The 21381-nt window shown below is 45.6% G+C and overlaps 1 protein-coding gene across 2 annotated transcripts; it reads right to left on the bottom strand.

Annotated features, from left to right (window-relative positions):
* Positions 1-1065: 1065 nt before the first annotated feature.
* LOC125458571 (protein NDNF-like) lies at positions 1066-21153 on the bottom strand. 2 transcript variants are annotated; one of them, XM_059650553.1, is made up of 5 exons: positions 20893-21153; positions 15924-16054; positions 13884-14135; positions 8210-8334; positions 1066-4059 (listed from the first exon to the last, which is right to left on the bottom strand). In XM_059650553.1, the coding sequence occupies exons 3-5, from the start codon at positions 14087-14089 to the stop codon at positions 2696-2698; spliced, it is 1695 nt and encodes a 564-aa protein (XP_059506536.1). In that variant the 5' UTR covers positions 14090-14135; positions 15924-16054; positions 20893-21153; the 3' UTR covers positions 1066-2695. The 2 variants fall into 2 exon arrangements, with proteins under 2 accessions (XP_059506536.1, XP_048399933.1); XM_048543976.2 differs by lacking the exon at positions 15924-16054.
* Between the last annotated feature and the right edge of the window lie 228 nt (positions 21154-21381).

Below are 21381 nucleotides of genomic sequence, written 5' to 3'. Positions count from 1 at the left end.
CCCAATGTCCAAAGCTATGCAGCTTAGGTAAGTTGCCTATAGTGTCGAGCAAGGTCGGACTCTGATGCCCAGTGTATTTAAACAGCTTGCCAAAACATTTTGCCCAGTGTTCCCTCATGAGTTGCTATTGTTTACATCCATCAAAGGGCCTATGGTAAATAAGTGGCTTTGACATTTCAGAATATTGTATGGTATGTTTGGAGGTAATTTGCAGGTGCCATTACAATTAGTAAACAGCACAGAAACAGGCCCTCACCCATCTAGTCCTTATGCTCCACACAACTTTGCTCCTATCCACACCACCTGCATTATATTCTCTCCCTCACATTTACCCAGCTCCCACTTAAACCCAACTCCACTATTCTGCTCATCCACACCATAGGGTAGTGAGTTCCACATTCTCACCTACTTTCTGGGTATTCACCCAAATCCCTTACTGGATATGTTACTGACTTTCTTACATTACTAGCCCCTACTTTTGGGTTAATATCTCCTCAACCACCCACTTCTTTCAAATCCCTTTGTAATATTTTCAGAACTCTGTTAGGTCATTCCCCAACATTGTCTTTTCTGGACAGAACAGTCCCAGCCTGTTCATCTTTCCTGATTGGTATGACCCACTCAGTTCATCAAATAGAATCATTAAACGCCTACAGTACAGAAACAGGCCATTCAGCCCATTAACCTCCCAAAGAGCATCCCGCCCAGACCCAGCACCCTGCAATTCCACATTTATCACAGCCAATCCACCTAGCCTACACATCTTTGGACTGTGGGAGGTAACCCCACAGAGACACAGGGAGAACATACAGACTCCATGCAGTCACCCAAGAGTAGAATCGAACCCGGGTCCTGGGCGCTGTGAGGGAGCAGTGCCAACCACCGAGCCACCACGTCTGGCACCCAAGGACAAGAAGTGATGGATAATCCCATTTCTCAGTCCAAGTAATGAGCAGTCACTTCCTTCTCTGCAGAGTTCAGAGTTCATGATGCACCATTTTTAGATCTTAGGAGTTAATGACCACCTCACCCAATATAGGCAGTTGACCATTTGTAAGCCATTTTTAGAAGGTTTATTGAGTTTGTTAAGAAGCAGCAGTTTATGTACAATGCATTATTTAATTGAACAAATATATAACTTGTACAGCTGAGAATGCTTTATGATCTTGAAGCTGTTCTATAGAATGGAGAAGCAGAGGTGGAGGACCCGTTAAGTTTCAGAATGTTGTAGTGTTAGTCCCTGATGCGTTTCAATCTTCAGTGATAGTCTTCAACGGTAACAATCTTTATTTCACCCTCAGGCTGATGTAGGGGAACTCCTGGTCTTCTCCCAAGTAACTGTACTGCAGTGTTTTGAGCGCAAGCTGGGAGTGTGGACTCTTATCTCGATTTCAAGGTTGCTGTCAAGCTGGTGTATGAGATGATTGAGGAGTTTGCAAGTTCCTTTCTCTGAAACTGTTCTCCCTGTCTCCCGTTCACGTTCCACCTCCCCCTGTTAATAAATCTTACTATTGGGACTGTCCATCCACACTGTGTCATAGAGTCATACAGCGCAGAAACAGGCCCTTTGGTCCAACTTGTCTATGCTGACCAGGTTTCCCAAATGAAACTAGTCCCCTTGCCTGGGTTTGGCCCAATCAACCATCTGACTCCCTTTGGCTGATGCCCATGGGCAGCCACTCATGATGCCAGGATGACCATTACCCCTTCTTCCGTCTTCATCCGAGGATAAATTTAGCATTCTTTCAAGTGCTATGGCTTCTTAATTTCCCCAACAATACACTGATAATAGAGTAAACACTGCACCAGCATTGCTACATCAATGAGGTGTCATGACTTTGGTGACTCGCATAAGCTTTCTTTCTCCTTGTCATTTGTTAGAAAGTTTGGAGAGCTGGTTGCAGCTGTCGGAGTAGCCGCTACTGCCCATTGGTCTGCTCTTTCATCAGAGAGAGAGAACTGGTGGGGAGTTTAATCTGAGCATCATGGCATCTCAGAGCTGAGGGGCAAGATTGAAAAGGTAGGACCTTCTAGGTGACCTCAGCCAGTGCAGGAATTGAACCCTCACAGAGTCTCACTCTGGCACCACAAACCAGCTGTTTCACCCACTGAGCTAAACCTCCCTTGCCCCATCCCCCCACTTTAACAACATTTAAATGAAAGTTCATGCTACACAGTAAACACTAAGATAATTCAGCTTTAAGGGAGCACCAATTTCCGACACCAGTTCCAAAACTAGAACCAAAGAAAATAAATCTGAAAGGATGACAATAAGATGTCAGTACATTGTATACAACGTTAAAGTATGGCTTTTTCCAAATTATTGCACAGTCTAATTATTTTCTGTAAACCCAAGACGAAATGGATGAGGTGACGGTGAACACACCTCATTGAAAACATTGAGCTTCCTGAGGCTTCTCTGTTCATGTGAATTTGAGGATCATCCTCCAAGACCACTTCACATTATGGCACAATATTTGTCGCTCTTTTCCTGGACAGAAGGCCCTTAGGTGATTTTACCTAAGATGGAAGGTCACTGGTTACATTCGAAGAGAATGGATGAGGGGACGAGATAAAGTAGGGGCTAAGGTGTCCTCCCCATCAGGCCGCTAACTCTCCAAACCTGGGGTTTGAAATTCTTCAAGAAAGGAAGGGTTGAGGAAGGTCCGTGGTGAAGACTTCATTATCCTGCACATCAGCATGTCATCCTCGTTCTCACTATCTTGCTCTGGTACTTCACTGAATGTCTCCCTTGGCCTATCACATAGACATCGAGCTGGTAGGTTCTCCCAGGTTCCAGACCCTCAACACGTTCCGTCATCACGGCCTTCTGAGGGCTCAAGCCACTGAACATTTGGCAGCTCACTTTCTCTGACTTGCTGCGTGTTGCTGGGTCAAGGCAATGGTTTTGCAGTTCTTTGGGGTCCTCCTGGCCCATGACTTGCTTCCTGTAGACGCAATATTTGTTCGCCTCCTGCGTGGCAAGCCAGGCGACAGTCAGAGAAGAGCAACTGCGCAGTCTGTCGAACACTTTGAGCCTCGTGTCTCGCGGCAGGCTGGGGAAGGGCTGTTTGCTGGGGTGAGTGGTCATGTGAACTTTCAGTAAGGTCCTGCCAGCATCACCAGCTCTGAGATGGAGCTGGTACCTGGCTTTAGGCTTACCAACAAATTGGAAATGCTTGACTCCCTCAACACTCTGGGATGCCACTAACTTTCTGTTCTGCTGGATTTGGACGTGGGCTGGCTGGTAGCAGGAATGAAGGGAGACTGTGACTACGCGATGAGAGGAAGCTGGTTTGTACTCTAACGTTCTGGAAGCACCTCGTTTGATGGGGATCTCTGTCACTCTGCCCCCTTTCACCTCCAGCACCTTGCGTTTCACCTCATCTTTGGTCTTCACAAACGTCCCAATGTAAGCAGCACTGGTGTTGGTCAGCGGGTTCACTACGAAGACATCGACATAATACTGGGTGCTGGGAGTGAGCTGGGACACAGTAAAGACGTTCTTGATCCCGGTGCAGGTTTTCCGAATGTCTCCCTGGCGACCATCTGGGAGCGTTGTGGATAGAGCTCTAATAATTGGGTGGTCGGCCATAGAGGCGAGGCGCGGAGACTCTGGCACCCCCCAGTCCAAATCTGGCCACCGGACCCTTCTAGAATAAATGCTTTCTCTAAGTTTAGCTTCAACAGCACATAGGGTTTTGTAATTGTGCTCCCGACTGATGACCACACAATACTGAGCAGGCTGCTGGAACTGAGTGATGGCCGGGCTTGGCTTCCACACCAAGGAGATGCTAGTGTGACCCACAAAGGTCAGGCCCAGTCTTGAGTCGCTGGGCAGTTCAGGGTACGATTGGTCAGATTCTGGGGTAGTTGTGGCATAGATGTTGAAAATGGTGTCCCTCTCGATAGACACCAACTCCAGTCTGTAGATACCGCTCGGACTTTCGGCAGCAGCATAAGACTCAACATCGTTACCTCGATACGAAAACAGTTCCACATTTTGTCCACAAAGGGTCATCTTGGGATCTATCTGTAAGTGAAGAGTCTCTGACTCACCTGTTAACAGAGGAATGATTGAGGGTGAAAGTGTATCATTTCATGGTCAGTTCTTGTGATATATTCTCCCAAGTCATTATTTATTGGGATTAAAGTTTAATATTACTAAAAATCAAATGCGTTGCTAAAACCTTTCATCTTCGACTCATCAGGACAAATGCAAGAATGCCAAATTTTAAACCATAGCGTCATAGACGTTTACAGCAGGGAAACTGGCCCTTCGGCCCAACTTGTCCATGCTGCCCAGTTTTCATACTTAATCTAGACCCATTTGCCTGAGTTTGGACCATACCTGTCCCATCCATGTACCTGCCCAAATGTTTTTTAAGTGACAAAATTGTACGTGTTTCCAGCACTACCTCTGGCAGATACACTCCGGACCCTCACCACCACCTGTATGAAAGAATTGCCCCTCTGAACCTTTTTGTATCTCTCTCCCTTCTCACCTTAAACCTATGCCCTATAGTTTTAGACTCCCCTACTCTGGGGGAAAGCTGTTGCCTGTCCACCCCATCTATGCCTCTCGTGATTTTATAGACCTCTGTATGGTCGTCTCTCAGTCTCCCATGCTCCAAGGAATAAAAGTCCCAGCCTATCCAGCCTCTCCTTAAACCCAAACCTTCCAATTCAGGTAGCATCTGAGTAAAGAAACAAAGTTGCTGGAAAAACTCAGCAGGTCTGGCAGCATCTGTGAAGGAAAAAATAGAGTTAATGTTTCAGGTCCGGTGACCCTTCCTCAGAACTTAGTACATCTATTCTGCAATAATATTCATTCTATAGTAAGGTGACCAGAACTGCATGCCGTACTCCAAACAACATCTTGCCCAGCTGTAACAAAACATCCCAACTCCTATACTCAATGCTCTGACCGATGAAAGCAAGCATGAAGTGATGACAACAATTAAGGAGAAAAAGGCACAGAAGGACCCACTCTGTTCAAGCCTGGCATTTATTTTGAATTGCCCAGGAGACTGGGGAACCAATAATTCCCCATTGGTTTTTCTAGAATAATGTTTCAGCCAATTGGAGCTTGCCATCAAATCAGCACCCTTGCCCTCTCCGGTATTAAAACTGGGGCTTGTCTGAAATTTGGCATTCTTGTGTTAGTCCTGATGAGTGCAAGATGAGATGCACTGGTAACATATGTCTCCTTTCAGCTATGTTCTTCCAAACTCCAGGCCACAGTGTCTAACACCCAGAAGCACGAGCTCCCAATTTGAATCTGAGCCCTCACGATCAGTCCCAGCCTTATCTGCGTGAATATTGTCCAATCACTTATTCGAATTTCGTGGCTGTTTGGGAAAAGAAAAGTTGCTGCTTTAAGTAGTATTGTCGGATAGGCACATAAGAACAGGATCTCAGGGTGCGTTAGGAACATAGGAACACAAAGAGGCCATTCAGCCCATCAAGTCTGTTCCACTCTTCAATGAGATCATTGCTGATCTGTTGCCTACCTCCATACACTTGCCTTTCGCCTATATCCCTTAATACATCCACTTAACAAAAATGTATCTATCTCAGATCTAAAATTCATAACTGATCTAGCATCCACTGCCATTTGAGGAAGACAGTTCCAAACATCTACCACTCCTTTTGTGTGTAGAAGAGCTTCCTAACATCGCTCCTGAACGGTTTAGCCCCAATTCTCAGATTTAAAACATCTACCAATTGAAACAGAAGGGAAATGTGGGAGACTTTGACACAAACAGAATTCTTACACTTATGGATACACTACCTGAAGGGGTGATGGAAGCACGTTCTATTGGAACTGGTCATGGACTCAAAGGAAACTAATTTGGCCTGTTTCGGGGCAAATTTGGTGACCATGTGGTGCCCCTGCCTCCAGGGCTTTTCTCAAAGCCTCTTGGGATATGGGCATTACCAGTTGGGCCAGCCCTAGACACCATTGACAAGATGGTGGTAAACTACCTTCTTGAACCACTATCGTTCACATTCTTTTGGTAGTCCCACAATAGGCAGGGAATTCTAGGATTTTGACCCAGTGACACTGAAACCCAGGAGCTACACTTTGGGATCTGTTGGCCACGGAAGATGCGTATGAGGCATAGTCAAAGGGGTTGGTTGTCACGGTGTTAAATCCTTCCAATGTCTTCAATGTCAGGGAATTCTGGTCAAGCATCCCACAGAGGGCAAGCTCTGCAGCACTTCGCCCATAAGCAACATCCATGTCCCAACCTTCAGAAATGACGACAGGAGAAAAGGCAGATACCAACAAGGAGCAAGAGTAGGCCATTCAGTCCTTCAGTCCCATTCGATAAGATCATGGTTGATCTGATTTTAATCACAGCTGTACTTTTTGCATATCCCCCAATAACCTTTCATCCCCCTTTGGCAATCATTTGAGTAAAAGAATGGAGAGTGTCGTTCAAACAGATGTCATGGGCATGCTGGGCTGAATGGCCTTATTCTGTGCTCTAAAATCCTGTGATTCTAAATGACTGGTGCCAGACTTGAACTTTCTGACTGAGAGTTAAGAGTGGTAGCCCACACATCACTCCCCAGTTGCTGCATCGTGAAATGTTGCCTCAAATCAGATCGAAATACAGATATATCACCAGGATTTACAATATCTGCATCAATCAACATTTGGGTCTTTGCTGGGATGATCATGGTAATACACTTACTTTTCATAATTAGCGCACGTTGACACCTCTTTTAGAACCAAGATGTGGGAGATAAAACAAGCTTGATTGGGCATACAAAATAACAGTTTGCAGGGTGGGTTTATATTATCTGGTTGCTATAGAATCCGTACTGACATTGTAAATCATATGTAGATTATGGTATCTCTGCTATTTAGTGTTTCCTGCGGTTGCTGAAACAAAACATTAAATCTCACTGGATGATCGCAGCTGGCAGTGGTTCCAAATCAATCAGTTTTAAAGCGTGAAACACTTGTCAAACCATTAATCAAAATCAATTTGTAAAATCTCCATGATTTGATCCTTGGATGATGTTGAGGTCATATCGTTAGAGCAAAGGACTGTGGGTTTTTACATTCATTTTTGCCTCAATCTGTCCTTTTTGAAGTCAGTTTGAGAACCTCACTCCTTCAGGTTTGACGTGGGCACAAAGTAATAATTTAATTTCTTGTTTTTGTATTCTCCCCTGATTGCAGCTCGAGTTACTGATGTAGGATAGGGAACTGGGACAAGGTCTAGGGCTTTTCTTTTAATCACAATGTCTTTCACACAAAAAAGAACATTCAAAAAGATGTTAGATAAAAAACATCAGTGACATATTTCTTTGGAATTGGTATAAAGTGAACAAGGGCAGCTGTGTTTTCTCAGTTTATCAGTTTCCACCCTAAACTCTTTGCTTCACACAATGTTTAGTCACTCTATCAGCTGAACACTCATTTCCAGTGTCGCTCACAGACTGTGATGCTCACCCCCAGTGACACACTCTCCCAGTGATGCTCCCCCCAGTGATGCTCGCCCCCAGTGACGCTCGCCCCCAGTGACGCTCGCCCCCAGTGACGCTCGCCCCCAGTGACGCTCGCCCCCAGTGACGCTCAATCCCAGATAACAAAGTGTGGAGCTGGATGAACACAGCAGGCCAAGCAGCATCTCAGGAGCACAAAAGCTGATGTTTCGGGCCTAGACCCTTCATCAGAGGGCCTAGACCCGAAATGTCAGCTTTTGTGCTCCTGAGATGCTACTTGGCCTGCTGTGTTAATCCAGCTCCACACTTTGTTATCTTGGATTCTCTAGCATCTGCAGTTCCCATTATCATGGACACTCAGTCCCAGTTCCCCATGATCCCATTGGCACTCCATTCTCGCGGCACTCAGGGGAAGTTGGTGGCCTAGTCACTGGGCTGAGGAATCTCAGGGTTAAGGTTCAGGGGAGATGGGTTTGAAGTCTACTGTGGCAGATGGTGCAATTTGAATTCATGCGGCCACGACTGGAATAACCCCATCTGCTACATTGATGCAGTTTAGTGATGAACATCTACCCCCTAACTTGCTCTGACCTACAAGATACTCCTTAGTAATGTGTTGGCCCCTAACTCCTCTCTGGGCAATTAGGGATGGACAATAACTGCTGAACTACCCAGCAACACCCACATCCCATGAATGAAGACAGATAGGGAGACCAAATTTAACTTGCCTGGGACTTTCCCTCACCTGATCCCTCTTGGCTAGTCTGGTCCTGCAGCATCTGAAGAGTGAGGGTCCATTGTAAAGGGGCTTCACATGGTGTAACCATCACTGTGACAGGAGAGCTGTCCTCCTCCACGATGAAGTAGTATCTTCAGGGAAGAAAACATCGTTAAACTGGGAAAGGAAAATTGTTACCGTCACCAGTCACAGTGTACTCGAATAAATCCTGAGCTTGGAGACGTCTCACACACCGCTAACATTGATTCATAATTACCATTGATCTAACATAACAGCTTTGAATGGTGAGCAGTGGGAAGTCTTAGAGGAGACTGAGGGCAGGCACTTGGAGACAAAGCGAGGTAAGATATTAGTTTACAAAGGAAGGCTCTGAAACAGTTGACACTGCAGAGTGCATTAAGCTCCTCCTTATCTGTGTGGAGAAAGACTGAACTGCTCTGGATTACAAAGGAGAGATTTCAACCATCACGGTCACTTCATAGCCTTTATTACAATGTCAATCGTACTATTGTAACTTGTCCTGATTGCAAGCATGCAACAAACTCTTAAATTTGTTTAAGATAAGGGTCTTTTTATGTTGGGCTGGCTCCTGGTTTTCCCCTACCATTTTAGATTGCGCAGGCCTGGTCAAAAAGGAGTGACGGTGCCAACTACCTACCCAACTATATGTTGGGCAGTGCTTGGCAACCCATGTTCATACAATGTAGTGGCTGTGGTGTGGTTTGGAATGAAATTTTGTTGCACAGAATGAATTCCAATGCAGCCCGAAGAAATTTCCAGTTGCAGATTTAAGCGTGACTAAAGCACATTTATAAACAGACAAATGCATGGGATAATCCTCCAAGGCAACCAACGGAGAAAACATTTCAGACCTGGAGGGAAGAGTGCAGAAGCAATTGTGAACTGAAAGCTACATGGAGCTGGCAAACCATGCACATCCAGCAGTGACTGATTCTATTGTGAGTCCTGATAAAAGGATCTACTACAGACAGTGAATGGGCATCAGCGACTATGGAAGAAATATTAAAATCTCTGGTCGGCAAGAGGAAGCCTTCTAAAAATAAATAGTGCAGGTGGATGATGAAAGGGCCGAAAGTGGAAAAATAAATGCTTGTTGCTTAGAACAAGCATTGTCACCACATCAAGAGGGCACCATGACACACAGTAAGGAAATCAAGTGTGATCGAGGTTACCCAAACCAAGGTAATACCCCTGAAAATGTTGCAAAGCCAAAACTAAAGGAATAAAGGGACTAAAAGCCTAAGTAAAGTGTAGAGTGGATGAACACAGCAGGCCAAGCGGCATCAGAGGAGCAGGAAAGCTGACGTTTCAGACCTAAACCCTTCTTCTGAAGAAGGGTCTAGGCCCGAATCTTCAGCCTTCCGGCTCCTCTGATGCTGCTTGGCCTGCTGTGTTCATCCACTCTACACCTTGTTATCTCAGATTCTCCAGCATCTGCAGTTTCTACTATCTCTAAAAGTCTGAGCAAGATATTTTAACCCAAGGGGAACTTTTGAGGCAGCAGTAAGGACTGGAGTTTGAGAACTGAAGCCACATTAACCAAAAGAGAATTTATTAAGATCACAGAAACCAGGATTCGTTTAGCAAAGCTGTTATAGCAAACAGGAATCTTTCTTCCTGTGCACAGCAACAGAACTGATTAGAAGTGCCATTGGGAACAGGACTCATTGAGAAGTTGTTGAGCAATCAGAATCCATTTTTAATGCCACAGGGAGCAGGATTTATTCAGTAATTTTCAGGGAAAGGACAGAATTCTTTTATTGGGCTGGGGAAAATGGGCAATCATTCATCTGGCTTTTGAAAAGGTGTGAAATTTCCATTTCAACCCCAAACATGGGTGAAATAACTTGAGAGAGGACAGTATCCCATCACTAGGTCACCCTTTATTTACATCTGGAGAGTCCTTGACACTGATCCAGATTCCTCAAAGTCAACTCTCAGAGAGAGCAGAACCTCTGACACTCATGTTTATGTCTGTCAGCCAGGGCTCCTGATTGGAACATGTTAATAGCCCTCCCAGTCAGAGAACTCATATTCTATAGATCCACCTGGCTGACCTCATTACATCCACTGCAACAGGAAGACTTCATTTTGGGAAGAGTAAGAGAGGGAGCCCCTTTAGTTAACAGTACAGGAGAAACAACATTGAGACACTGCAGAATTAAAAAGTTTAATAGTAAATAAAAAATAATTATTAGAAGGACAAGGAAGGAGAACTCAGAAATGGGCCAAATAGAATGCAGTATTGCCAATCTTGGAGAAAACAATTCTGAAGATGCAGAGTTGCTTCCCCCTAACATGCTCAATCCGAAGCTGATCAAAGTAATCACACCTTTGTATTCAGTTGACTTTGTATTCAGTTGATTATAGTTGTTAACATTATAATTCATCAGGGGGATGATCACTTTGATGAGGTTCTACAAGTTTTTAACATTTACTTTAATCCGAGTACAAATACAACTCTTGGGGTAGCAAGATTGACAAAAGAGTTCAGCATCCCGAGGATTTCATAGAAGATTTACTCATGCTGTTTATAGATTCCTGGAAAAAAATGTAACTATTCAGCTTTACAGTCAGAATTCATAAGACATTGAATTGTTGTTGGAGTTACTGATGAGTCATTGTCAGATTTATTACAGTCTAAAGAAGACTTGATTTTGAAGCAAGCCATTCAGATGGTGTAGGGGGCAAAAATCCAAAAGAACCACAGAAAAATCCTTTGAGACAAAGATCTGTTTATCACAGATAAGTTAACAGAATCGATTCAGTTTATAAAAATTCTAAAGCTTCAAGTGGCAAGCCAATAAAAGGAGACCAGACAGCAGATAAAAAGAGACACTGGCGAGTTTTGAGAAGATTTGTAGCTCAGGTTGAGATTCTGGATGTGAGTTTGCTCACTGAGCTGGAAGGTTAGTTTTCAGAAGTTTCGTCACCATTCTAGGGAACATCATCAGTGAGCCTCCGACGAAGCGCTGGTGTTATGTCCCGCTTTCTATTTATCTGGTTAGGGTTCCTTGGGTTGGTGATGTCATTTCCTGTTCTTTTTCTCAGGGGATGATAGATTGGCTCCAAATCAAAAATAGAGACACTGTCAATGATGTGGTACGTAAAGCCCAGTTATTAAAAAAAAGCTTTATCTGTGAAACAATCGGTTATTCGTGGAAGGTGACTAGAAGAAGGACAGTTACAGTGCTGCTAAAGGTCAAATAGCTGCTCTTTCAAATGCGTTAATGAATGCTAATACGATAGAGTAACTGATAATAGAACAGACAGCCAATGTTTTTCTGGGGAAATTGGTGACCCAAACAATTCATTGTGGCAAAGTGTGATTTGTGGCATGAACATTCGATCAATCTTAAGGTTACTTCTGGGCTAAGTGTCACAATATTCCACTTCATTCTGCGAGATGGCAATGGAGTCAGACACTGCACCTGGAGCTCCACTGCTCCACCTGTTCTTTTTCTTTTCTCTCTTCTTTATGTCTTCTTTCTGCGTTTTTCTAACGAATGATTTGGACCTGCCTGGAGGGGAATGGAGAAGGAGAGCCCCAGAGTAGCAACCAGCACGGGGGAAGAGTCCGGGAGCAGCGACCAGCACGGGGGAAGAGTCCGGGAGCAGCGACCAGCATGGGGGAGTATGTCCTGGAGCAGTGGTCAGCACAGAGGGAAGAGTCCCAGAGCAGCAATCAGCACGAGGGGAGAGTCCGGGAGCAGTGACCAGCACGGGGGAGTATGTCCCGGAGCAGCGGTCAGCACAGAGGGAAGAGTCCCAGAGCAGCGACCAGCATGGGGGAGTATGTCCCGGAGCAGCGGTCAGCACAGAGGGAAGAGTCCCAGAGCAGCGACCAGCACGGGGGAAAGAGTCCCAGAGCTGCGACCAGCATGGGGGAAGAGTCCCAGAGCAGCGACCAGCATGGGGGATGAGTCCCAAAGCAGCCGAGAGCCAGTTCAGAGAGGACTGGAGCCTTGGAGCAGGACGGGGACAGTTGTTGCATTGGGGTCTGGTGCAGGTGGTCAGGCCATGTGTGGAAGCCCCTGTGCTGAGCTATTACAATGTAATGTTTATTTGTAATTTGCTTATTTGACTGTAATGTCAATCCTTCTAACTATATCTTATTTCCAATTTATCCCATGAATCACTGTAAAGTAACGTAACTACTTTTCTTTTCTAGTCCTATTTTTGTATTTAGGATTTTATCTAGGTACTTGCACCTAAGACAGTGCCATAAGGGACGACATTGTAAAACTTTTCACCGTACTCCCGTGCTCCTGTACTTGAGTACATGTGACAATACAGGATATTCTAATTGTAATTTGTCTACTGAGGGCGAAAAATAGACATTACAGCCTACAGCAATGTTCAAAGCGGAATATATGTCAAGATTAAAGTTGCACGACAAGCAACTCTGCAACACAAGGGGTTTTAGGGAGTAGAAAAAATACATGTAACCTCACCACTAAGAATGCTCACTCTTGAGCTTGAATGAGTCTTGTACTTATTCTTATTGAAATGACAGAAAGAGCTTAAACAGTTACAATGCACAATGGAACAGGTAATTTTGTCAAGACTTCCAAAGGTACACCAGTCAGGCAAGACTCGTCAGACTACAGCTATTTGAGGTTTTAGTAAAGATCTGTAGCTCGGATTGTGGGTGAAGTTGATGATTTGCCTTCAGACAAGCTCCAGTTCAGTAAGCAAGTCACAACCTCAAACAACAGCTATTTAGGGACCCACAGGTTGAGGAAATGTTAGTTATTGTACAGACAGTTATTGAAGGAGAAGATTTAGCTGTGCTTTCTGGACGTGAGTCCATATGAGAGAAAGAATCTATCCAAATCAGTAGAAGATAGGTCTTTCAAATGGCCAACAGGCTGGATACCTGTGACTACAAAGGGTTGGTAGAAATGTTTTCCACTTTTATTAGCTCTACATGATGACAGCAGGTTTGTGAGATGTCACCAATATATGGGCAGTGCGACCAATGTTTCACAGGAGTAGTTCAGACAGGAACAGAGCCTGGTGAATAAAATGTTAGGATTTGAAATTGACGCCAGAGGATGATAGGGGCATTTAAATTCTTCATTTTTCAAGGAAAAAAGTGTAAGTGGCAATGCCAGAGATCATGCTGAGTAAGGAGCAATCCTCAAACAGCATCACTGAAGAATTGTAGTCAGCTCTTCCAACACAGCCACCACAGAGGCGGGGTGCCTATGGTTAAACTAGGACCCAGTTGCAAGAGCATACAGCATTGGAGCAGAAAGAAACCATTCAGCCCACTCATTCTGCTCTGCTATTCAATCAAATCATGGCCAGTTTGATCATCCTCAACTTCACTTTCTTGCCTTCTCCCCATAACACCTGAATGCCTTACCAATTACAAATCTGTCTAACTTAGCCAGGTTTTAATTAATATCCCAGCCTTGACAGCCCTCCGGTAAAGAATCCCACAGATTCACCACCATCTGAGAGAAGAATCTCCTCCTCATTTCTGTATTGAATGCGAGGCTCCTCAGATGATGCCGTCTGCTCAGAACATGACAGGCTAAATGGTCTCCTTCCACGCTATGTGATTCTACGTTGCCTGATTCAATTGGTTTCAGTCACATTTTATACCCTGACCAGCCCACCATTTCCCAATGACAATTCAGCCTATCAATACCTTCTTGGAATATCCTTCATGAGAAACCCAGCAACTTCAGCTCCATCTGGGAGTGCTGTCAGGCCCTGGGCTGTGAGCCCACTGTAAAGAGACTGTAGATTTGGATCTCTTCCGGGTAACTTCTGGGCTGAGCAGATGAGGCAAAGAAATAGCGTGCAGAGGAGGTCCTTGGAGGTTAGTGCCAGCATGTTCCTCTTCATTTTCATCTCTGGAGGCTCAATCAGTCATCAAACAGTTTCTTCAATACCTTTCCTGCGAAGATATGCACACGTTTTAATCAATGAATTGACTCCTGTTTTGTTGAGGCACAGATGAGTTTAAGATTCTCATTTTTCTAATCAAATCCCTCCCTGCTTTTAACTTCCTGGTTCTCTAATCCCATCCAGTCCTACGGCTGTCCAAGGTCACTTTGCTCCTCAAATTCTGGACTCGAATATTCCCAGTTTTAATCTCTCGGCTACTGGATAGCTGTACCTTCAACTTCCTGCATGGGACCTGAACCTTGGGATTCCCTCCCTATACTCTTCCCACTCGCTGTTTAAAAGCTACTTCTATGATCGAACCATTGTTCTCATAGATTCCCTACAGAGCAGAGAGGCCATTTGGCCCATTGAGTCCACACTGGCCTTCTGAAGGGCACCCCACCCAGACCCATGCCCCACCCTATCCCTGTAAGCCCACATTCCCTTTGGCCAATGCACCCAGCTTGTACATCCCTGAACACTACAGGCAATTTAGCATGGCCAATCCAACTAACCTGCATATCTTTGGACTGTGGGAGGAAACCCATGCAGACTCGGGGAGAATGTGCAAACCCCACACAGTCACCTCAGGCTGGAATCAAACCCAGGTCCCTGGCACTGTGAGGTAGCAGTTCTAACCACTGAGCCACTGTGTCGCCCCCATTGTTAGTTTGAATAAATACCTGACTCAAGTAAACAATTTCAGCAGACTGTAAAATATGTTTATGCATTTATTTTCCTGCATTCAAATTGCCAGAGAATTATATATTTTAATTCATCAGTCTCTGTTTTCCAATTCCCTTAAATATCTTCTCATTATTATTCTGTATTGCTCTGTTGCTCATTGTTTGATTTTGTGTGTCATTTCTGTTGACTGTTTGCTGCATATGATTAGTTATACCTGGCAACTGTCACTTAAAAATTCACATTTATGTGGCATTCCATGACATCCAGTCCTTTTAAGATGCTTTACAGCCATCTCAATGTCTTGGAAATGGCCCAGTTTTACAACAGGAAGCACAGAAACCAATTTGCACTCAGCAAGCTCCACTGCAATCATGTGATTAATAATCAGATCACTGGGTTCTTTTTTGCTGTTGAGTGAGAGATGACTATTAACTAGGACACAACTCTTCTGTTATTTGTCACAACAGTGACACGGGATGTATTACCTCTGCTTCTGCAGACCATTGAGACCTCAGTTAATATTTCACAGGGGGAGTGCTCTGCAGCCAAAAGTTAGCAACCAACATTGTAAAAATCGACTAGGTACTCATGGTGAGAGATATCAGCAACTGCAGACGCTGGAGAATCTGTGATAACAAGGTGTAGAGCTGGATGGACACAGCAGGCCAAGCAGCATCAGAAGAGCAGGAAAGCTGACGTTTCAGGCCTAGACCCTTCTTCAGAAGTCATGGTGACATTGTCGCCTATATTACAACAGTGACTACACTTCAAATCACTTCATCGAAATTCACCAAAGTTTGCAAGAGGATTTGACTGGAGGAGTAGTGAAATCTTGTTTCATTGCACAGGAGCTTCGTAAGACTGCACTTGGAGTACAGTGTGTGATTTGAGTTTTCTTAATTTGGAAAAGATGTTGTTAACTCAGAGAGAGTGCAACATATTTATTCCTAGGATAGTGGGACTGTCATAGCTTCATACAGCAACCAGTCCATGCTAAACATAATCTAAAACTAAGCTAGTCTCACCTGCCTGGTCCTGGCCCATATACCTCCAAATCTTTCCTGTTCATGTATCTATTCAAATGTCTTTCAAATGTTGTAACTATACCCACATTCACCACTTCCTTAGGAAGTTCATTCCACACGCGAAACATCCTCTGCGTAAAAAATTTCCTCCTCATGTCTGTTTTAAATCTCTCTCCTGTCATTTTAAAACGTGGCCCCAGTCTTGAAATCCCCGATTCTAGGGGGGAAAAAACATAACTGCCATTAGAGAAAGTTGGCAAACTGGATCCATAGAGTTTTGCAAAATGAGACGTGATCTAATTGAAGTTTACAGAATTCTTTTGGGATATGCAGGGGAGATGCAGATAAGATGTTTTCTTTAGTTGTGCAGTCAAGGATCAGGGGTGCAGTTCATAAGTTATGTGGAAGCCCCTTCCATCTGAGAAGAGGAGAATTTTTTTTCCCTGAGAAAATTGTGAATCTTTGGAATTCTCTATCATGTAACAATATGAAAGCTCAGTCACTGAGTGTGTGTAAGGTAGAGATTGATAGATTTCTGATTACCAATGGCTTACAGGGTTATGCGGATGCAGTGTACGAAAGCTTTCAATCACACAGAATAATGTCTGAATGTGGCATACTCCTGTTCCTGGGTTATTATGAAACTTTCCAGTCAGTGTTTGCCTTTGAGTCAGAAATACTGACCTCAGAGAATGTGCAGTACAGAACAATAACTGGAGCTAAAAGGGTTAACTCAGCAGGTCTGTTTGCAGAGTTCAGGCTTTTGTTCCTTTGAGTGAGGAGGCTCAGCAAACATCTGATCGAGGCGTTTGCAGTGATAAAAGGATCTGATAGGATAGAATTAATAAATTATACCCCTGCTGCGGACAATTTAAAATGAGCTGGCACGGCTCCAAATGGAGCAAGACAACTTTGGAGCGAAGTCAGGAAGCTGGCTTTCACCTCAAAGCTGGGAAGATGTTTTATTCACTCGTGGGACATGGGCATCGTGGCTGGGCCCAGCATTTATTGCCCGCCCCTTGAGAAGATGGGGGTGAGCTGCCTCCTTGAATCGCTGCAGTCCCTGTGCTGTAGGTTGACCCACAATGCCCTTTGGGAGGGAATTCCAGGATTTTGACCTAGCAACAGTTAAGTAATGGTGATATATTCCCAAGTCAGGATGAAATGCTAAACATAAAGAGATAAGGGGGCTCATCATCAGTTGAAATATACAAACTGAGATTTTTTTTATTATGTTAAAACAGGAAAGGAGTTATGGTATAGCTTAACGGTGATCTAAATCAGTTCCACATGAGGACAAGATTAAGGGTTGAGATGGTACTGTTACAGACACAAGGGAACAGAATCAAGGAGCTGAATGGTCACTGCTGTTTCAGTTCTCGTCCCCAAAATTCTCAAACTCTGAACCTTCTCAGCAGTCTGTTTGCTCTCTCCCAGCACAATATCCAATTCCTGTCCCAGTCCAATATCTGATTCCCTTTTCCCAGCCCAATATCCAGTCACTCTGACTCCCCTCTCCCAATCCAATATCTGATTTCCCTCTGACAGCCCAATATCCAATCACCCTCTCCCAGTCCAATATCCAATTCCTGTCCCAGTCCAATATCTGATTCCCCTCTCCCAGCCCAAAATTTGATCACCCTCCCCCAGTCCAATAGCTGATTCCCCTTTCTCAGCCCAATGTTCAATCACCCTCTCCCAGTCCAATATCTGATTCCCTCTCTCCCAGTCCAATGTCCGATTCCCCTCTCCCAGCCCAATATCCAATCACCCTCTCCCAGTCCAATATCCAAATCCTCTCTTCCAGTCCAATATCCGATTCCCCTCTCCCAGCCCAATATCCAGTCACTCTGACTCCCCTCTTCCAGTCCAATGTTTGATTCCTCTCTTCCAGTCCAACATCCATTTCTCCTCTCCCAGTCCAATACATTGTCACTCCGATTCTCCTTTCCCATTCGAATATCTGACTTCCCTCTCCCAGTCCAATATCCAATCTCACTCTCCCAGTCGAACGTGCAATTCCTCTCCCTCCCAGTCCAATATTCGATTTCTCTCTCTCAGTCCAATGTCTGATATCCCCCTCCCAATCCAGTATCCAGTCAGCCTGATCCAAGTCCAGAACTTGGTCAGTCCAATCCCTCTCTCCCAGTCAATTTCCAGTCAATCTGCTCCCTCCTACCCCAGAGCAATATCAGATCCCTCTCTCCCAATCCTGAATCCAGTCAGTCAGCTCCCTCTCTCCCTGTCCAACATTAAGTTAGCCCAATCCTTCTCTCCTAGTCCAAGATCCGGTTGGTTGAATCCCCCTCTCCCAGTCCAACACCCAGTCAGTCCAATAGCCCTATCCCTGTCCAAAATCTGATTCCCCTCTCCCAGCCCACTATCCAATCAATCTGGTGTTTCTCCCCCCAGCCCCCCTCTCCCAATCCAGTAACTAGTCTGTCTGATCTCTCTCTCCCAGTCCAATTTCTGGACACTCCGATCCCTCTGCCCCAGTCCAATATTAAATCAGTCCAATGCCTCTCTCCCAGTCCAATATCTGATCACTGTCTCCCTATCCTGTATCCAGTCAGTCTGATCCCAGTCTAGTTTCCAGTTAGTCTGCTCCCTTTCTCCCTGTCCAATATCTACTCAGTCGGATCCCAGTCTCCCAGTGTAATACCCAATCAGTCCAATCCCACTTTCCCGGTCCAATACCCAGTCAGTCTGATCTATTGTTCCCAGCCTAATATCTGATTCCAGTCTCCCAGTTGAATGGCCCATCCCAGTCCATCCGTCCAATATCAGGTCACTCTGATTGCTCTATCAGTCTGATATCTGATCCTGTTCCCCCAGCCCATTATCCAGCCAGTACAATCCCTCTCTCCCAGCCTATTATCCAGCCAGGACAATTCCTCTCTCCCAGCCTATTATCCAGCCAGTATATTCCCTCTCTCCCAGCCCAATATCCAGTCAGTACAATCCCTCTCTCCCAGCCCATTATCCAGTCAGTACAATCCCTCTCTCCCAGCCCAATATCCAGTCAGTGCATTCCCTCTCTCCCAGCCCAATATCCAGCCAGTAAATCCCTCTCTCCCAGCCCAATATCCAGCCAGTACAATCCCTCTCTCCCAGCCCAATATCCAGTCAGTACAATCCCTCTCTCCCAGCCCAATATCCAGCCAGTACAATCCCTCTCTCCCAGCCCAATATCCAGCCAGTACAATCCCTCTCTCCCAGCCCAATATCCAGTCAGTGCATTCCCTCTCTCCCAGCCCAATATCCAGCCAGTAAATCCCTCTCTCCCAGCCCAATATCCAGCCAGTGCAATCCCTCTCTCCCAGCCCAATATCCAGCCAGTGCATTCCCTCTCTCCCAGCCCAATATCCAGTCAGTACAATCCCTCTCTCCCAGCCCAATATCCAGTCAGTGCATTCCCTCTCTCCCAGCCCAATATCCAGCCAGTACATCCCTCTCTCCCAGCCCAATATCCAGTCAGTGCATTCCCTCTCTCCCAGCCCAATATCCAGTCAGTGCATTCCCTCTCTCCCAGCCCAATATCCAGTCAGTACAATCCCTCTCTCCCAGCCCAATATCCAGCCAGTACATTCCCTCTCTCCCAGCCCAATATCCAGTCAGTACAATCCCTCTCTCCCAGCCCAATATCCAGTCAGTACAATCCCTCTCTCCCAGCCCAATATCCAGTCAGTGCATTCCCTCTCTCCCAGCCCAATATCCAGTCAGTACAATCCCTCTCTCCCAGCCCAATATCCAGCCAGTAAATCCCTCTCTCCCAGCCCAATATCCAGTCAGTGCATTCCCTCTCTCCCAGCCCAATATCCAGCCAGTACAATCCCTCTCTCCCAGCCCAATATCCAGTCAGTGCATTCCCTCTCTCCCAGCCCAATATCCAGCCAGTACAATCCCTCTCTCCCAGCCCAATATCCAGCCAGTAAATCCCTCTGTCCCAGCCCAATATCCAGTCAGTACAATCCCTATCTCCCAGCCCAATATCCAGCCAGTAAATCCCTCTCTCCCAGCCCAATATCCAGTCAGTACAATCCCTCTCTCCCAGCCCAATATCCAGCCAGTAAATCCCTCTCTCCCAGCCCAATATCCAGTCAGTACAATCCCTCTCTCCCAGCCCAATATCCAGTCAGTACAATCCCTCTCTCCCAGCCCAATATCCAGCCAGTAAATCCCTCTCTCCCAGCCCAATATCCAGTCAGTACAATCCCTCTCTCCCAGCCCAATATCCAGTCAGTGCATTCCCTCTCTCCCAGCCCAATATCCAGCCAGTACAATCCCTCTCTCCCAGCCCAATATCCAGCCAGTAAATCCCTCTGTCCCAGCCCAATATCCAATCAGTACAATCCCTCTCTCCCAGCCCAATATCCAGCCAGTAAATCCCTCTCTCCCAGCCCAATATCCAGTCAGTACAATCCCTCTCTCCCAGCCCAATATCCAGTCAGTCCGATACCCCTCAAGCTTAGCCGCTGACACATTGCTACTTTCGAAATTTGGGAAAACCAGGCAATCGGTTGAGTAATTGATCCTTCCGGCAAACACTTCGCAGGTTCTTGCTTTTGCATTTTGACACTTGTTTCACTTTTACACTTTACCTTTTGCTACGTGTATGTTGAAGCCCAAGCAAATATCACCCCCTGCCAAATTTCTTACTTGTGCCAATTGGCCTCCCATACAGGCTCAGTGAGAAAATTTAATTTGATGTTTTAGAGGAGACACTTCGATACAACTTTGATAGGCTCAGTTCCATTTCTTTAAGCTGCGGCTTACTGAGTTAGGATGCTCTTAACTGCTGAGTGCCTCTTCAGCAGGGGACTGTCTGATTATTCGCGAATAATATTGTTTAGAATCTTAATCTTTTTATCTGGATTTATGTGGGATGTCTCCCAGGTTACATGGTAAACCTGAAGAGGTATGGGACATCTGTTTAGATTATTGGAAACATCAGACCGAGTGCTAGCCGGAGCTGGGAGATAAGGTTAATCCGAGAGAAAAGAACAGGACCCTGATGATAAGATTTGCGGTTGTTGAAACGGAAAGTGTCCTTACCTCAGTCTCCCAGCCTCGTCCGAGTCCATTTGTTGCAGAATTTCAGAGCTCCTGTCACAGGAGCAGAATTTGAGCTCGATTCCTGGAATAAATTGAGATGTGGTGGAGTGGCTGGGGGTGGGAGGGAGAGTGAGAGAAATCCCCCCCCCCCCCGCCCCCCGCCGTGAATTACTGCGCAGGGCGGAGGGTAAACAGATTTCCTCAAAGCCGTGGCGAACCAGACTCTGCCGTAGCGAGCTATGTGTGAGTGAACAAGGCGAGCTTACGCCGCACAAACACACCACCAAACAGTGACTTACTGACTCTCTCTACAGTCAGCCTTTCGCTCAGTGTGCAACTGGGTCGTTGGAGGCTCCCAGCAATGGGAACAAGGCGCGGGGGGCGTAATGGGAACAAGGGAATGGGGTTAGGGGGAGAATGGGGGATTGGGGGGTGAGGGGTGGAATGGGTGGGGGTGGGGGGTGGGGGTGGGGGGTGGGGGTGGAATTG

Source organism: Stegostoma tigrinum, chromosome 13, assembly GCF_030684315.1.
Source record: "Stegostoma tigrinum isolate sSteTig4 chromosome 13, sSteTig4.hap1, whole genome shotgun sequence".
In the NCBI taxonomy this organism is placed as follows: domain Eukaryota; kingdom Metazoa; phylum Chordata; class Chondrichthyes; order Orectolobiformes; family Stegostomatidae; genus Stegostoma; species Stegostoma tigrinum.
The sequence above is the reverse complement of the archived record's forward strand: the minus strand, read 5'-3'. Positions and strand labels throughout refer to the sequence as shown.

Bases quoted from the DNA above. Each gene is read 5' to 3' on its own strand.
- LOC125458571 (XM_059650553.1), bottom strand. From the start codon at position 14,089: ATGAAAATGAAGAGGAACATGCTGGCACTAACCTCCAAGGACCTCCTC. The intron at 8,335-13,883 runs GTATTGATAGGC...TCTTCCCTGAAG, and splicing joins ATGAAGGATATTCCAAGAAG to ATACTACTTCATCGTGGAGG. The intron at 4,060-8,209 runs GTGAGGGAAAGT...CTCTGTTAACAG, and splicing joins GACTAGCCAAGAGGGATCAG to GTGAGTCAGAGACTCTTCAC.